General features: G+C 42.8%; 1 protein-coding gene across 2 annotated transcripts in view; it reads right to left on the minus strand.

Moving 5' to 3' along the window:
- Nucleotides 1-15,475, minus strand: part of VPS25 (vacuolar protein sorting 25 homolog) — a 258,007-nt gene that overhangs the window by 47,331 nt on the left and 195,201 nt on the right. For both annotated transcript variants that reach the window (XM_044054692.1, XM_044054693.1), the window contains exon 4: nt 1,918-2,006. In XM_044054692.1, coding sequence (XP_043910627.1) covers nt 1,918-2,006 — 89 coding nt within the window. The remainder of the gene's footprint in view (nt 1-1,917; nt 2,007-15,475) is intronic.

The raw sequence follows: 15,475 nt of genomic DNA on the forward strand, positions 1-15,475 counted from the left end.
AAAGGGAATGGATCCCTGTAGAAAGCACTATCACTAGGAACACTGAAGGACCCTAAGAATCCCACACTAACTGCACCAGAGCTGAGCCTATGGAAGAAGAGAGGGCCATAATCCCAGAGCCCTGGGTCCCTGTTAGAATCAGACCTGAACTGTCCAGCTCTGAAGCACCGAGAAGAGATGGATCCGACAACGTAGGAGCCGAGCCCCTCGCCCTAGATCCGACAGGGAAATTCTGGATCGGAGACTCACTATAATCCGATGACAACGGCACTGAGGAGGTCAAGGCAACCAATGGTCAGAGTAGAGGAAGACAGGCTCCGTACACCCGACCCCAGATTCCTCAAACGGACATGACCATGCGACTCCAAAGCCAAAGGATGGATCAGAGAAGGAGATTGGACTTGATGGCTGAAACTCACAGAACCCATAGGGGACTGAGCCAAGAAGACCCTCAGTTAGATCAGAGTCTTGAAGATCTTCCTAATCATCCTATCCATGTCAGCCTATAAAAGACTCCTGGAAGACCTGGAGGAAGCTATGGAGGGAGGTCTGGAGAGTAATTCGAACCCCAGCACCGGTGTAGGGTCCCTCACTGTCAGATCTTTAGGTTTGCGATCTGAAGAGGGGGAGGAGACAGCAGTTTCAGGTGAACCAGAGATCACCATGGACTTGGATGGCTCTGAAGAGAGCTTCGGATCTGTCGGAACTGAAGTAGGCCATTAATCTTAAGATGTAGGATCCAAGGGCCTCCCAACCTTAGCAGGCAGCTCTGAAGATGCCCTTGAGGACTTGTGAGTGCGCTTCTTGGAGTCGGAGGCTCCTGCATGGCTCTTACAGGGTGTTTGTGCCCCTGGAGAGGAAGTTGGCAAAAGACCCTTCAAAATCAGCTTGTTTCTCTGGTCAGCTATAGCTCTAGGGTTACAGATTTCACAAACAGAGCAGGCAGACTGCAGATGCTCTGCATCCAAGCAGTAAATACATAAAGAGTGTACATCGGAATGTGAGAACTTGCATCTGCATTCCGAACACAGTTTAAATCCAGAGGTTTGTCAGCCATCACAAAAAAACTCTTTCTACACACACACAAAAGGGAAAGACAAGCAGACAAAGGCCAAGAAAGAAGTATTTTTTTTTTGTTTTTTGTTTTATGAATGAGAAGAAGCAGAGGATCCCAACTGAAAAAAAAAAACGGCTACCGAGAGAGCGGGAAAACATTTTTGAGAAAGAGATCCGTAAAGGCAGGTAAGAAAAAAGCCACTCATACTAGGGGAGGAATTTAAGACAGAAAAATAAAAGAAATATAGAAAAAAAGGGCACTTATATGAAAAGGAGATACCCAAGGAAACCACTGAACTCTCGAAACTCAGGCGACCACATCTGATTCCGCTGGCAGCAAACAAAATCTGAGGAGGTTGGCTGGAGTGGAGGGTATTGTGGGTAGTGGGATGAGCTAGAGACTTGGATCCTAGTATGAAGAAAAGTGGCAGAGTCAGATCCGAACACAGATCCGCAACCCATTTGTGAGGAGGAATGAAAGAGACAACATCAGATCAACTGTATACTTTTTCAGTATCGGTAAGCATGACTTTGAACCTCATTGATGTTCAAAAAGACAGCTGATACATGTGCAATATTCTGTACAGCAATGCCTAAATTTAGTATTCGACTGATACTATAGTAAACCAAGGTGGATGCAGATATTCAGAATTTATGTAAAGAATTTCATTCTGTCTTCCGAATGCAATGCTGACAGTTTACAGCATTACATATTTTAAAACTGCAGATACAAAGCAAAAGTACTTCATGTTAATCTTCAAGATTCCTATAAAACAATAGATTTGCATATTTCAGATATTAATGAGTTTTTACACAGCTTATAAAAAGCAGATTCAAACTGTTAGCATTCCAAGTTCTTACCCACTGGTACAGAAGTTTTCCCCATTCTTCTGGTCTCCTCCACATAATCAAAAAGCTAGTTTTATTTTTGTCTAACCACTCCAAGTTTCCTGAAATTCAAAGTGCAACCATTATAAGCAACTGATATCAGATATGAAATTGACCAAAATATAACAAGTTCTTCAAACCCAAGACAAACTTTGTACCTGCTGCTAAATATTCTGTGTTTAAAACAAGGCCTACCAGAAAGCCAGGAAGCCTTTGATGGATGCAGTTAAAAGTAAGCATTCATATTCAAGACTACAATCACATTCACCCCTCTCCAGTGTCTATCTTCTGCTTTGCACAAGACAAAGCAACTGCATATTACATAGCCTGCTCATACCAGCACAAACACCGTCTCAGGATACACTTGCTACTAATAATGCCATCTAGTTTCAGACATGCATCAATGTTAACCATCAGTAATACAGACTTCACTGGTACAGCAGTCAAAGTTAACTTCACCCTCACCAAAGTCTTCAACATGGAACGTGTGTCACTTTGTTACACACTGTTCCACTGGGTGCATGATGAGTGGCTGATTGCTGAAAAGCCACATCAAGAGTTGACAGAACCAATTCATCAAACTGGTAGCACTGCGTAATTTTTTGCAGGTTAAGAAAATGTTTGTGACATTAGAGACGGTGTGTGTGTGTGTTTGTATAGACATACAAATATAGCTAAATTGCCAGTTTGAATAATTTGCTCTAATCAACTCAGATTCAGCACTTCATCTGCTAATACTTTATATTGAACCTAGCCCCCACACCCCCCAACCACTACTTAGCTTATACAATTTATACAAACTTTCAAATGTCTTTGCCTTACAAAACAGGCCAATTTGATAGGGTCAGACTGAGGTAAACAGAACTGGTGCATCTAGTTCACACAGCAACTTGATGCCACACAGGCAGCTGGACAGGAAGAAGCATCACTGACCTAGTATCTTCCTTCAAGAATGGGTGTGTGATTCCCCACTACCATGCCATAACACCCACAGCTCCAGCAAGGGGTACTGCTTCACACTCAGCATGATGTCAGGTAGTCTTTTGGTGCCTCCCAGATGGCACTGCTTCAACAGCAACAAAAATGGCATCTATCAGACCATTGCACAGTAGCCTTTGGGAGGGTAATGGAGAAATAATGCACCATGACAAGTTGGGAGGGTCACCTAATGGTTAAGGTGTTTGTCTTACAAACACAAGGTGCAGGGTTCAAGTCTCAAAAGGAATAATTGGCTAGGCTTAAAATGGCTCGCAAGGGCAGTTAGCCTAGTACTATGAACCTATGAACCAAAAGGAAAGGGGACCTGGTTGTTTAATGATGCAAATAATCCAATAATGAAAATAAACAAAACAAGTGCAAAGGGTAAGTATGAATAATCAATTTCTTTAACTGTGACAATTAAAGATTATCAAGACAAGGCATCAATTTTTTTCCCAAGGATATCCATGCAGCACAAAGACTTAAGTAGTCTGCTCACAGTCACAAAAGAATCAAGGGAAGAACTATGTCCCAACATACAACACTCAATATTGTATCTCTAAAATCATACTGTCCCAGAAGCAAGCTTAATCAGGCAAACATTAACAAATAGCTTCTCTGTTCAAAAGTTGGATAGTGAACAAACAGAAAGAAAATGAACACAACACCATCTTTGTTAGGCAACTGACTAATATGTCACTCTTTTCTACAAGATGGTAACATGCATCACTTTCAAAGAACTGTTACATGCATTTCTGCAAGAGATGTCAACCAAAAAACCGTGTTCTTGCTGAAGGTGGAACATCTTGTCCTGAATAAGAAGAAAACAAATTACATGGCAAGGGCAAAGAATTGCCCCAGTAACAGAGAGAAACACATGAAAAAGACCATTTTAGAAGATACTCTGAATTGTGAAACTGTTTTATGAAACTGCACCGTAAGACCAGAATTTTTGATGTGCTAAACTATTATAAGGATATCCTCATTACATATTTAAATGTAGTCTATAAGCAAAATAGATCAGTAGATTGTCTCTTAACTGAAGTATAAATTCCTTTACCTTCCTGCTTGCATTTTGAGTGCATCATACTATCTACATCCCTACCCATACCAGCTAAGCAGCAATTTATTTGTGTAATGCTTTATACTTAAATTCTTGCTTCCACTTTCTCAGTGGCAGCTAGCAATGATTTCTTACAAATGGGTGCTCATGAGAATGAGGAGAAAGAATGCTGGCAGACAGATACAGAAGTTGTACATTCCAACTTCACACAACAGATTATAGCAGAAGGGAAAAAAGTAAATGAAAAAAACAAAAGCACACAGCAATGGCAGCCTTTAGACCTCAAAGAATCTGAAGAAAAAGGAACCTCTCATAAGATGAGCTAGGCGAGGATATTTCAGAAAAAAAAATGAAAAACTCTGACCACAGTGTGACACTCCTGCATTGGTCCAGTAATCAAGAAGCCTCAATCCTCACCACTGGCAACGGTGGGAAACATACACACTGGGAGGACGACAAGTACACACACACAGTAAAGTGCAATTTCCCTTAAGAGCATACAGAGATCAGTCTGGGGCTTGTTTCTCCCTCCTTCTCCAGATCCCCAATAAGACTCCCCACTAGCACAGCTATAGGGCTGAGATCTCAGCTGAGTGGACAAGCCAAAACCTTCAGCACCCTCTCTGTCCAACCAGTGCTTCATGTCCCTGCCCAAGTAGCGGACTCGCGCGCGCGCGCGCACACACACACACACACACACACACACACACACACACACACACACACACACACACACACACACTTGATTGACATACAAACACACACACACACACACACACACACACACACACACACACACACACACACACACACACATCTAGGAAAGGCTAGCAAAGGTTTATTAGCAATGCCCCCCTTCTGCCCAAACTATAAGGTAGTTTTGACTGCAACCAGCCAACTCTTTATCAGCTACCTAAGGCCCTTAACAAAGGGTGTCCAATCCTACTGTGTAATGTTACTATTATACAAATGGTAGTCTGACCAAGAGCAAGACTATTTAGGAGTGGCCTGTACAGTGCCACCATATAGATATGCAAGTATTCTAAGAGCTTAATATGTCTCACAAATATCAGCCACAAGCAAACATTTAAATATATTTAGTAATAAATAAAAGATCAAGATAATACTAAGTATGTATCCACAGTGACTTCAGAGTACAAACTCACAGGAAAAAAATTAAAGCAGCACTGCAGGACAGTCTCAAATAAATAAAGAAAACATCTAAGCTATACTTTACTATATTCCTATCTGAATCTAAAAGAGTTACCATGCCCTAAAAACTTACAGAACAACACGCAGGCAGAAGTGCAGAAGGTGGTGATGAGTGGATGTTTCTAGGTCAAAGACAAGATACAAAATCCACAGTGTCTCTCTGATAGAGTTCTTAAATTAATATCAAATATTACTGACAGGTTAGCTTGGATGACATCACTTTTTGTCACCTGACTTTGGTTCCCAAGCTAAACCCCCCCTTTATCAGAAACTAAAAGAATTTAACATCTCTGTGTGAAAAACACATAGCCTTCAGATGTTTGCTCAGAGCTGCGCAGCTGCTAGGAAGACATAAAACACGTCTGCATCTCAAACCTAGTAATTACTTCTCTTCCAAGACCATACAAAAATATCTAGCTCTAGACATTGTGTCTGCTACTGAACTGAAACAGAGATAACTTTTATAGTATAATCGTAAAACAGACCAGAGAAAAAACAGAAGTCAGAGGACTAAGCACCTCAGTGAGAATACAAACTTTCAAAAATAAACATTGAGGTGACATCCATGGTGGTAGCTGACAGATCTTTAATGAAACATGTTAAAAATAAAAAAACAGTAAGCGCTTTCACATCCAAACTGGAACGCTTCTTCAGACATATTAAAGCAAATGATCTCATCTGTTTAAATCCAGCAGTTCCACTAATTAATGTCACTTCCTCCAATCACATTGCTGCATCAATTAAATTAACCTAAAAGTATATATGCCTAACAAAACATCTACACAATAAAACATGCATTCAATTTGAAAAATACATATATATTAACACTGATATCTTATCTAACTGGTATGCATAAAAAAAAATAAAATAAATAAAAAAAAAATATATATATATATCAATGTAATAAAAATCTCTCAAGTAACTTAACCAAATAAGCAACTCATTAAATGAAATGTAAAATTCACTTACATCAATAGATCGTGGCAGCATAGACTAAATAATCTCACTATTCTGTGGTCATGGAAAACACTATTTCTGTATGGTCATTATTCAATACATATATATATATATATATATATATATATATATATATATATATATAAGCAGAATATTTCATCTAATATGTAAAAAAAACACAGAACATTCTAATGAGTGCAACATTGAAGAATTATTGTTTATTTTTAGTCTTTAATGTGCTAAGGGTCTGTCTAAAAGGAAAGGTTTCAGGGATAGCCTGTCATTTATCTCACAGGCTTTATATGCTTGTAGTCTAATTATTCATTTAATTTCTAGTCTTTCAGTAAAGTTCTTAAAATTGCCCAGTCCAATACTCTTATTAACTAGTTCTATGATTAAAAACACAAATTTGTGAGAGAGACCATGACTTAGAACATGTCTAGCCAGAACATTACTCTCATCTTCTCTGTTGATGGCATATAGATGTTCCCTTACCCATTACTTTAAAGTTCGATTGGTATTTCCAATATAGAAAGCTGAACATTTCGTACAGCTTGCTAAATGTATTAGATCTCAAGTTTTACAATCAGCGTAATGTTGAAATTCATAAACTTTTTGAGTGACCGGGTATGTGAAACTACTATTGTTAGCCATATAGGCACAGTGATTGCAGCTCTACATGCAAAGGTCCCCATTCTTACTGACTGAACTCTACTGTTGCTGCTTTTTTCATAACTCTCTAACTGCAATGAATTTCCTTCCATACAGATAAGGCTGAAGTTTCTGCAGTGCCAACACTATAGCTAAGCATTCCTTTCTACAGGTGCATAGCATTCCTCCCTGGGTTGGAGCCTACAACTGAAATATACCACCCTGAGATCCTCTCTCTAGAAGACCCGGCTGAGTACAGCCCCCATGGCATGGTTTGAAGCATTCAGCTGCATAACAAATTCTTTGTTGCAATCTGGACTGGCTAACACAGGGGCTCCTCCCAAAGTTCCTATAAGCTTCTGGTATGCCTGCTCACATGCTGGGGTCCACACTACATTATCTGGCGAGTTTTTCCTTGTCAGGGCTGTGAGAGGAGCAACTATGGTACTATAATTGGGGACAAACTTTATGTAATACCCTGCAGTCCCTAAGAATGCCCTCACCTACTTTTTGTTAACAGGGGCAGGCCATGCCTGAATGGCTTCCACTTTACCAGGTTCTGGCCTGATCTTACCCACTCCCCACTCTACGTCCCAGGTAGGAGACCTCTGCACACCCACCTGACATTTGCTGGGCTTAATGGTCAACCCTGCCTCTGTAGTCTACCCAGCACCTCCCTGACATGCTGAAGGTGCTCTTGTCAGGAATGACTGTAGATGGCAATATCACAGAGGTAAGCAAGGGCGAAATCTCCTGCTCCTGCTAAGATATGATTCACCAGCCTCTGGAAAATCGCTGGGGCATTTTTCATTCCAAAGGGCATCTTCATGAACTCATACAAGCCAAAAAGAGTCACAAAGGCTGACCTCTCTCTAGCACTGGGAGCCAAGGGCACCTGCAAGTAAGCCTTGGTAAGATCAATAGTGGTAAGATACTTAGCCACATCCAGCTGCTCTAGGGCTTCATCTATCCTAGGCATGGGGTAAGCATCTGATGCTATGTGACTATTTAATTTCCTGTACTCAACACAGAACCTGGTACTGCCATCCTTCTTTGGTACCAGCACCACTGGGAAGGCTCAGGGACTGTTGGACTCCTGAATTACCCCTAGTTCCAACAGTTCCTGTATCTCCTCCCTCAGTCTGTTTGACCCTCTCAGGCATCCTATAAGGGGCCTGCTTAATAGGCCTTTGGGGGTCCTGTATCCACATAGTGTTGCACCAGGTGGGTGCACCCTGGTTTCCCAGTGAACATGTCCCCAAATTCCTGTAACACTGCTTGGATTTCTCAAACCTGGGTAGGGGATAGCTACTGGGACTTTGCTACCTCATCCACTGAGGTGTCAGTCCGAGTCTCACTGAGGAGATCAGTCACCAGATCCCCCTCAGACTCCTACTACCATCCACTACAAATACTCAGCACAAGGGCCTCCCTATCATGGTAAGGTTTCATCACGTTAACATGGTACAATTTATGCCCCTGCCTAGCAGTTCTACCATGTAGTTAACAGCACTGACCTTCCTTACCACTTTGTAGGGTCCCTCCCATGCTGCCTGCAGCTTGTTGTATTTGACAGAAATGAGAACCATTACCTGCTGCCCTAAAGCATATTCTCCAGCCTGAGCATTCCTGTCAAAACAAACCTTTTTCTGCTGTTGGGCTTATGCCAGGTTCTCCTAGGCCAAGCCCAAGAGTTCCGTGAGCCCTGTCCTGAGGTTTAGGACATATGCCACAACAGAGTCCTTGCGAGATTCACACTCACCCTCCCACCCATCCTGAATCAAATCTAGAGGTCCCCTCACACCCATCCTGAATCAAATCTAGAGGTCCCCCCACCCTATGCCCATACAACAACTCAAAGAGTAAACAAACTGTGAATTCCTGGGGCACCTCCCTGTAAGCAAACAATAGATGGGGCAAATAAGACAGGATATAACCTTTTGTGGTAGTTTGGTGCCCTTGTTGTCTTGAGACAACTTACTACTGGCATTCTGTCATTCCCACATTTTGTTCCCCACCTTGCCTCTGTGGACATCTAGATGCTACACGGCCCCACTGGTTGCATTTAAACCTTATTCCTGAATGTGTACCTGGACTAGTAGCCTCTCCTGCTACTGGTGGACTCTGTTGGAGCAGTCTGGGCTCCCCACCATGGGTTCCCTTAGACCCATGAGCAGCACTGGGTATCCCTTTCCTGTGCACTGCTGCCCTGCTTGCTAGGTATAGGTCTCCCTTCTCCAACTCATCTGCAGTATTGCATTGTCTATCAGCTAACCAGATTCTCATGTCCTCAGGCAAAGTGCTAAGGGCTTGTTCCCTCACCAAAAGGCCTGCTAGCCCTTCAAAAGTGGTGACCTGACATTCACTCATCCACCTATGAAAATAAGTGCTTATTTCAGCAACATATTCACACACTTTCATCTGCCTTGCATCTATGCCCACAAAACTTTGTACTATAAGCTTCAGGTGTTAACAAAATATTCTAACAAATAATCCTTGACTGTACAATAATTTAAGCAATCAGTATCAGACAATTTAGAAATAGCAGTTACAGCTCTACCATGGAGTATAGGGGGTCAGGAACCGTACCCAGAGCCCTTGGTCAACATTACACTCTTTACATACCCTTTTAGACATATGAATGAAACTATCAAAATTATCCCCCTCTGTAAATTGCGGAAGCAATTTACTGACATTTATTGCTTCTGGGGTTTGGTTACTCTCTTCCCCATTACCTCCATGACTCCGGCGAAGAATCAACATCTCCTTCTCATGCTGCTGCTGCCTCCAGATGTCACAGTTTCTCATTTTCCTCAGCCTCCAGACATATCAGTCTCTCTGCTGCTTCTATTTTCAAACATATGGCCTCCAGTTCAAGTCTTTAACTCCAGATGGATTTTTAAGTCCTCTGTGGAAAGGCTGAACTGTCCATTTTCTGAGAGTTGTACATCTCCAATGCCAGCCTGGTTGTCCTCCTGATTGCTGGTCTGCGATGTGCCCAAGGCTACAATCACTTCTGCCTTAGTCAGGTTGGCATGCATCAGTCCTTTAGCCTGGCACATCTCAGCTTGCCATACTCCTCTGCTGACATGCTTGCCTGCCCTACCTGACTAAGCTAACTAAATAAATAAATAAATAAAACAATTGTGATAAGAAACTCTGAATGTTCACTGTGTGGCTGAGTGAGAGTACAAACACCTTCCTTAGTGACCACTGTTTACAGGCTACAGAAATTCAGTATCCACACCACTACAAGCCAATTACTATGTGATGTGGCTATCCCACCACTGCCATCAATTAAGATGCGACGCCCCTGCACTGGCCCAGTAATCAAGCAGCCTCAATCCTTACCAGTGGCAACAGTGGTGAACGTAAACACTGGGAGGATGACAAATACGCACACACAGTAAAGTGCAATTTCCCTTAAGAACGCACACAGATCAGTCTGGGGCTGATTTCCCCCTCTTTCTCCAGATCCCCAATAAGACTCCCCACTGGCACAGCTATAGGGTTGAGATCTCAGCTGAGTGACCAAGCCAAAACCTCCAGCATCCTCTCTGTCCAACCAGTGCTTTGTGTGCCTGCCCAAGTAGCTGACACACACACACTGAGATTTGACTGATATACATACACACACACACACACACACACACACACACACACACACACACACACACACACACACACACACACACACACACACACACACACACACACGGGAAAGGATAGCACAGGTTTATTAGCTATGCCCCCTTCTGCCCACACTATAAGGTAGTTCCGACTGCAACCAGCCAACTCTATCAGCTACTTAAGGCCCTTAACAAAGGGTGTCCAATCCTACTGAGTATGTTACTATTATCCAAATGGTAGTCTGACCAAGAGCAAGGCTGGAGTGGCCTGTACAGTGTCACCATATAGATATGCAAGTTCTTTAAGAGCTTAAATATGTCTCACAAATAGCCACACACATAGGTTTAAATATATTTAATAATAAAAGAACAAGACAATAGTAAATATGTATCCACAGTGACTTCAAAATCACAGGAAATATTTAAAACAACATTGCAGGACAGACTCAAATAAATATAGAAAACATTCAAGCTATACTTTACTGTATTCCTATCTGAATCTAACAGAGTTACTATGCCTTAGAAATTACTTACAGAACAACATACATGCAGAAGTGCAGAAGGTAGTGATGAGTGGATGTTTCTAGGTCAAAGACAAGATACAAAATGCACAGTCTTTATCCGAGAGCGTCTTAAATTAATATCAAATATTATTGCTGGGTTAGCTTGGATGACATCACTTTTTGTCACCTGAAACTGACAGAATTTAACATCTCTGTGAAAAATACATTGCCTTCAGATGTTTGCTCAGAGCTGTGCAGTCGCTAGGAAGTCATAAAACAATAAAACACTTCCGCATCTCAAACCTAGTAATTACTTCTATTCCAAGACAATACAAAAACTTCTAGCTCTAGATATTGTTTGCTACTAAACTGAAACCGAGAGATAACATTTATAGCACAATCATAAAACAATTTAATTTTAACTTACTTTCTTAAAGTTTGTAAGTGAACCCTCTATGTTCTAGTTTTTACTGTTAAAAAGTACAGTTGTGTACACTTACCATAAATGTAGATGTTCGAGTGTATTCACTGTTGCAGTCATCACAGTTATCTGCCTGCAGGTAGCCCTCAGTCGACCTGAATACCAGAGTCTTGGGATTTCTGCATCGGACACGGTCGCCTCTTCCATGACGTCAGGTCGTCAGGGGTATAAAACATGCAGCCAACGCCATTACACCAGTTTCTTGCCCCAGATGTCAGGAGCTCCCAAAATAGGAAGCTATTACATGGTGTGGAATACCTCCAGTAAAAAGTAGATACCCCTGCCATAAAACATGTCCATAAAGTGGATAGGTAGAAAGACCAGAAAAAGCCAGGGGGCTGGAGGGAGGGAAACCAGGACTGCAACAGTGAATACACTCGAACATCTACATTTATGCTAAGTGTACACAACTGTACTATGTTATTCATGTTTCACTGTTGCAGTCATCACACATGGGTTGATTCCCCAAAGCTGAGGAAGGGTGGAGGCAGTCAAGAAGAGTTAGGGCTGGCTAGCATGCCTTGTAAGACTGTTGTAGCAAATTCAGCTCTGGATTTAGAAAAAATAGGTAAGTGGTAATGCTTGGTGATGGTGTATACAGACCTCCAGGTTGCAGCTTCCAGGATGTCCCTGGTAGGGACTCCCCTGAGAAATGCCGTAGAGGCTGAAGTAGCTCTAGTGGAATGAGTTCTGATCCCCTAAGAGGTAGGTTTTCCATGGTGCTTGTAGCAGAAATGGATGCAGTGTGCTATCCATTTGGAAATGGTTTGCTTCTAAATGGCCTTGCCCTCTGCCCCTGTAGCAAAGCTGACTTGCAACTGGTCAGATTTTCTGAAAGGGTTACTCCTGTCAAGGTAGAACCCGAGATGTCTGTGCATGTCCAAGGAGTGCAGGATTCTTTCTCCTTTATTCTGAGGATTAGGGAAAAAGGTTGGCAAATGAATGGATTGGTTTAAAGCCACACTGGGTACCACCTTGGGCATAAAGGATGGGATAGTCCTGAGGGAAACCCTGTCAGCATGGAAAATAATGAAGGGCTCCACCACCATTAGTGCCTGTAACTCAGACACTCTTCTTGCTGATGTAAAAGCCAGACGTAAGGCTATTTTCCAAGAGAGGAATTTTAACTCTGCTGAAGCAGCAGGTTCAAAAGGGGGAAGTGTGAGCTTCTCCAGTACAAAGTTAAGGTCCCAGGCCGGGATGGGAGCTCTCCTAGGGGCCTTAAATTGTTAGCTCCTCTCAGGAACTTTTTGATGAGAGGGTGAGAAAAGAGAAGTGGCTTAGTATTATAATGAGCTGAGATGGCAGATGCGTGAATCTTAATGGATGAGAAGAATAGGCCTCTGTAGAGCAGCTTTGCTAGGTAATCAAAGATTTGAGGTAAGGTGAGCACAGCTGTGTCCTTTCCTTGAGACTGACTCCAAGAACAATATCTTTTCCACTTTTCAGCACAGGATGTCCTAGTACTAGGCCTTCTGGCCTCAAGGATGATGTCCAGCAACTGTTTGCTGAGGGATGCTGGTGGTGTATTCAGGGGATAAGCCAGGCTGCAAGGTTTAGGGTTTGCAGCTGAGGATGCAAAATCTGTCCCTCCTGCTGAGACAGCAGGGAAGGTATCTGATGTTAGGTGCCAGGGTGGCACTGCTGTCAAGACTGCATAGGAGTGGGTACCAGTGCTGGCGTGGCCAGTCTGGTGCAATACGGATTGCCCTTGGCCTGTCCTGTTTGATCTTGAGTAGTACTTTTGAGAGGAGGGGCAGAGGAGGAAAGGCATAAATTGAGAGGTTTCCCATGTAAAGATAAGGCATCCACCTTCCAGGCTCTGCTGTGAGGGTTCCTGGTGCAAAATCTGCTCAACTGGTGGTTTTGGGGGGGGGGGGCAAAAAGGTCCACCTCCGGTGATCCCCACCTCTGGGTTAGAAGTTTAAATGAGTTGGGTGCCAGTTTCCACTCCTGAGAGTCCAGCAGATTTCTGCTTACGTCATCTGCCAGTGAATTTTGCTTGCCTGGCAGGAATTGAGCTTGTAGATGCACTTGGTTGCTCAAGGCTGTGTTTCACAGGGCCATGGCAAACCTACAGTGTGTAAGAATGAGTTCCCCCCTGCTGGTTTATGTACCACATAACTGTGGTGTTGTCTGTCTTTATCAGGAGCTGTCCTGGAAGGATAATGTATTTGAAGGCTGTCAGAGCATTCTGTACAGCTAGCATCTCTTTTTGATTGATATGCAGGGGAATTTGTTCTGGGCTCCATTTGCCTTGAATGCATTTGTCTGCCATGTGAGCCCCCCTGTGCATAGTCTGATGCGTCTACTGTCAGGGTTTGGGCGTTGAGGGGTTGAGTAAAAGAAGTCCCTTGTTGTGGTTGCATGCCTCTGCCCACCAAAGGAACTCTTCCCTTAGACAAGGTATGATAGGAATCACTGTTTCCAGGTCCTGAGAATGCTGACGCCAGAGACTTTTTAAGTACCACTGAAGTTTCCTCATATGCAGTCTTGCATATGGAATTAGCAGAATGCATGAGGCCAGGAACCCTAGGGCTTGCAGTATTTTCCTTGCAGATAGCTGGGTTTTAGTGGCCATTAGATTGAAATAGTTTGTCAAATGGACCTACTTTTCAGGAGTGAGGAATGCCATCTGGGAAGTTGTGTTCAAGCTTGCGCCCAGGAATATAATTTGTTGGCTGGGCACCAGTTGTGATTTATTTTCGTTGAAGGTGTATCCCAGTGAAGTTAGAAGTCTTTTTACAAATGCCAGGTGCTGAAGTAGCAATTCCTGACTGTCCGCCTGAATCAGACAATTGTCCAAGTATGGGTAAATTTAATATTTTTTTGCCTGCAGTATGCAATGGCTGGAGCCAGGCACTTTGTGAATACTCTGGGCGCAGTAGATAAGCCAAAGGGAAGTGCAGAGAACTGATAGTGCACAGAGCCTGCCCTGAAATGTAGATATTTCCTGCAAGACTCCCTTATGGAGATATGCAGATAAGATTCTTTTAAGTCTAGGGTGACTAACCAGGCATCCCTGGCTAGCATAGGAAGAAGCTATTACAGTGTAAGCATTGTGAATTTTGGGACCACCAGAAAGGTGCTGAGAATTGGTAGATCCAGGATAGGGTGCCAAGAGCTCTCTTTTCTAGGCACCCAGAACAGTCTGGAGTAGAAACCCTGTCCCCTTTGCTCTACTGGAACAGGTTGAATAGCCCTGATATGGAGAAGGGAAAGTACTTGCTTTTGAGCCTCTTCCCACTGGTTTGGAGGAAGGTCTGGCAACCTGCTTGGGGTTGGCAGTGATTGAAAGTAGAATCTGTATGCCTGGGATACAATGTTTAGAACCAATTGGTCCTGAGTAATGGACATCCATTTTTGTGCGTGAAGGGCGAGTTTTCCTCCTAGGGGTGCAAGTACTTGGGCATGGCTGGGAAGGATAATTGGAAAGTCATTGTGAACTTTCTCTATAAGGGGGTGGCTTATCACTACCTGCTTTTGAGGTGGGAACACTCCATTGTTTAGATTTCTGCATACCCTGAGACTGTAGTCTTGGGGGTTGTTTCTCCTGGGTTTGGACTGAGAAGGCCTGGGAGGGACTGGAAAGGACCAGTTTACTGAAGGCCAATGCCTACTGAATCTAGGTGGCTGCACCTGTAAGAAATCTTTCACAGTTTGCATAGATTTAGCTTTTTCTTCCATCTTTTTAAGAACTTCTGCTTTTGTGCCAAAAAAACTATCCTGATTTAATGCAGCATCTAGTAATTTTCCTTTAACATGGTCTGGCAAGACTTGTTCCTTCAGCCAAGCATGCCTTCTCAGTACAGACCCAGTGACAGCAGCCTTGCAAGATGCTTCTAAGGCATCACACCCACACTGCAGATATGTTTACTAACTTGGTTTGCAGAATACATTAACTCTTGTAAATCTTTATTTTCTGCACAATCTGCAAGTAACACCATTTTTTGTTTAATTAGTTCCATAATATGCTGTTGGTACTTCAACATCTGAAACTGGCAATTCAAAGCCCTGATGGCAAGAGTTGCAGAGGTATATACCTTCTTACCCCATC

This window comes from Protopterus annectens, chromosome 13.part0, assembly GCF_019279795.1.
Source record: "Protopterus annectens isolate FY-2018-M chromosome 13.part0, PAN1.0, whole genome shotgun sequence".
NCBI classification, from domain to species: Eukaryota; Metazoa; Chordata; order Ceratodontiformes; family Protopteridae; genus Protopterus; species Protopterus annectens.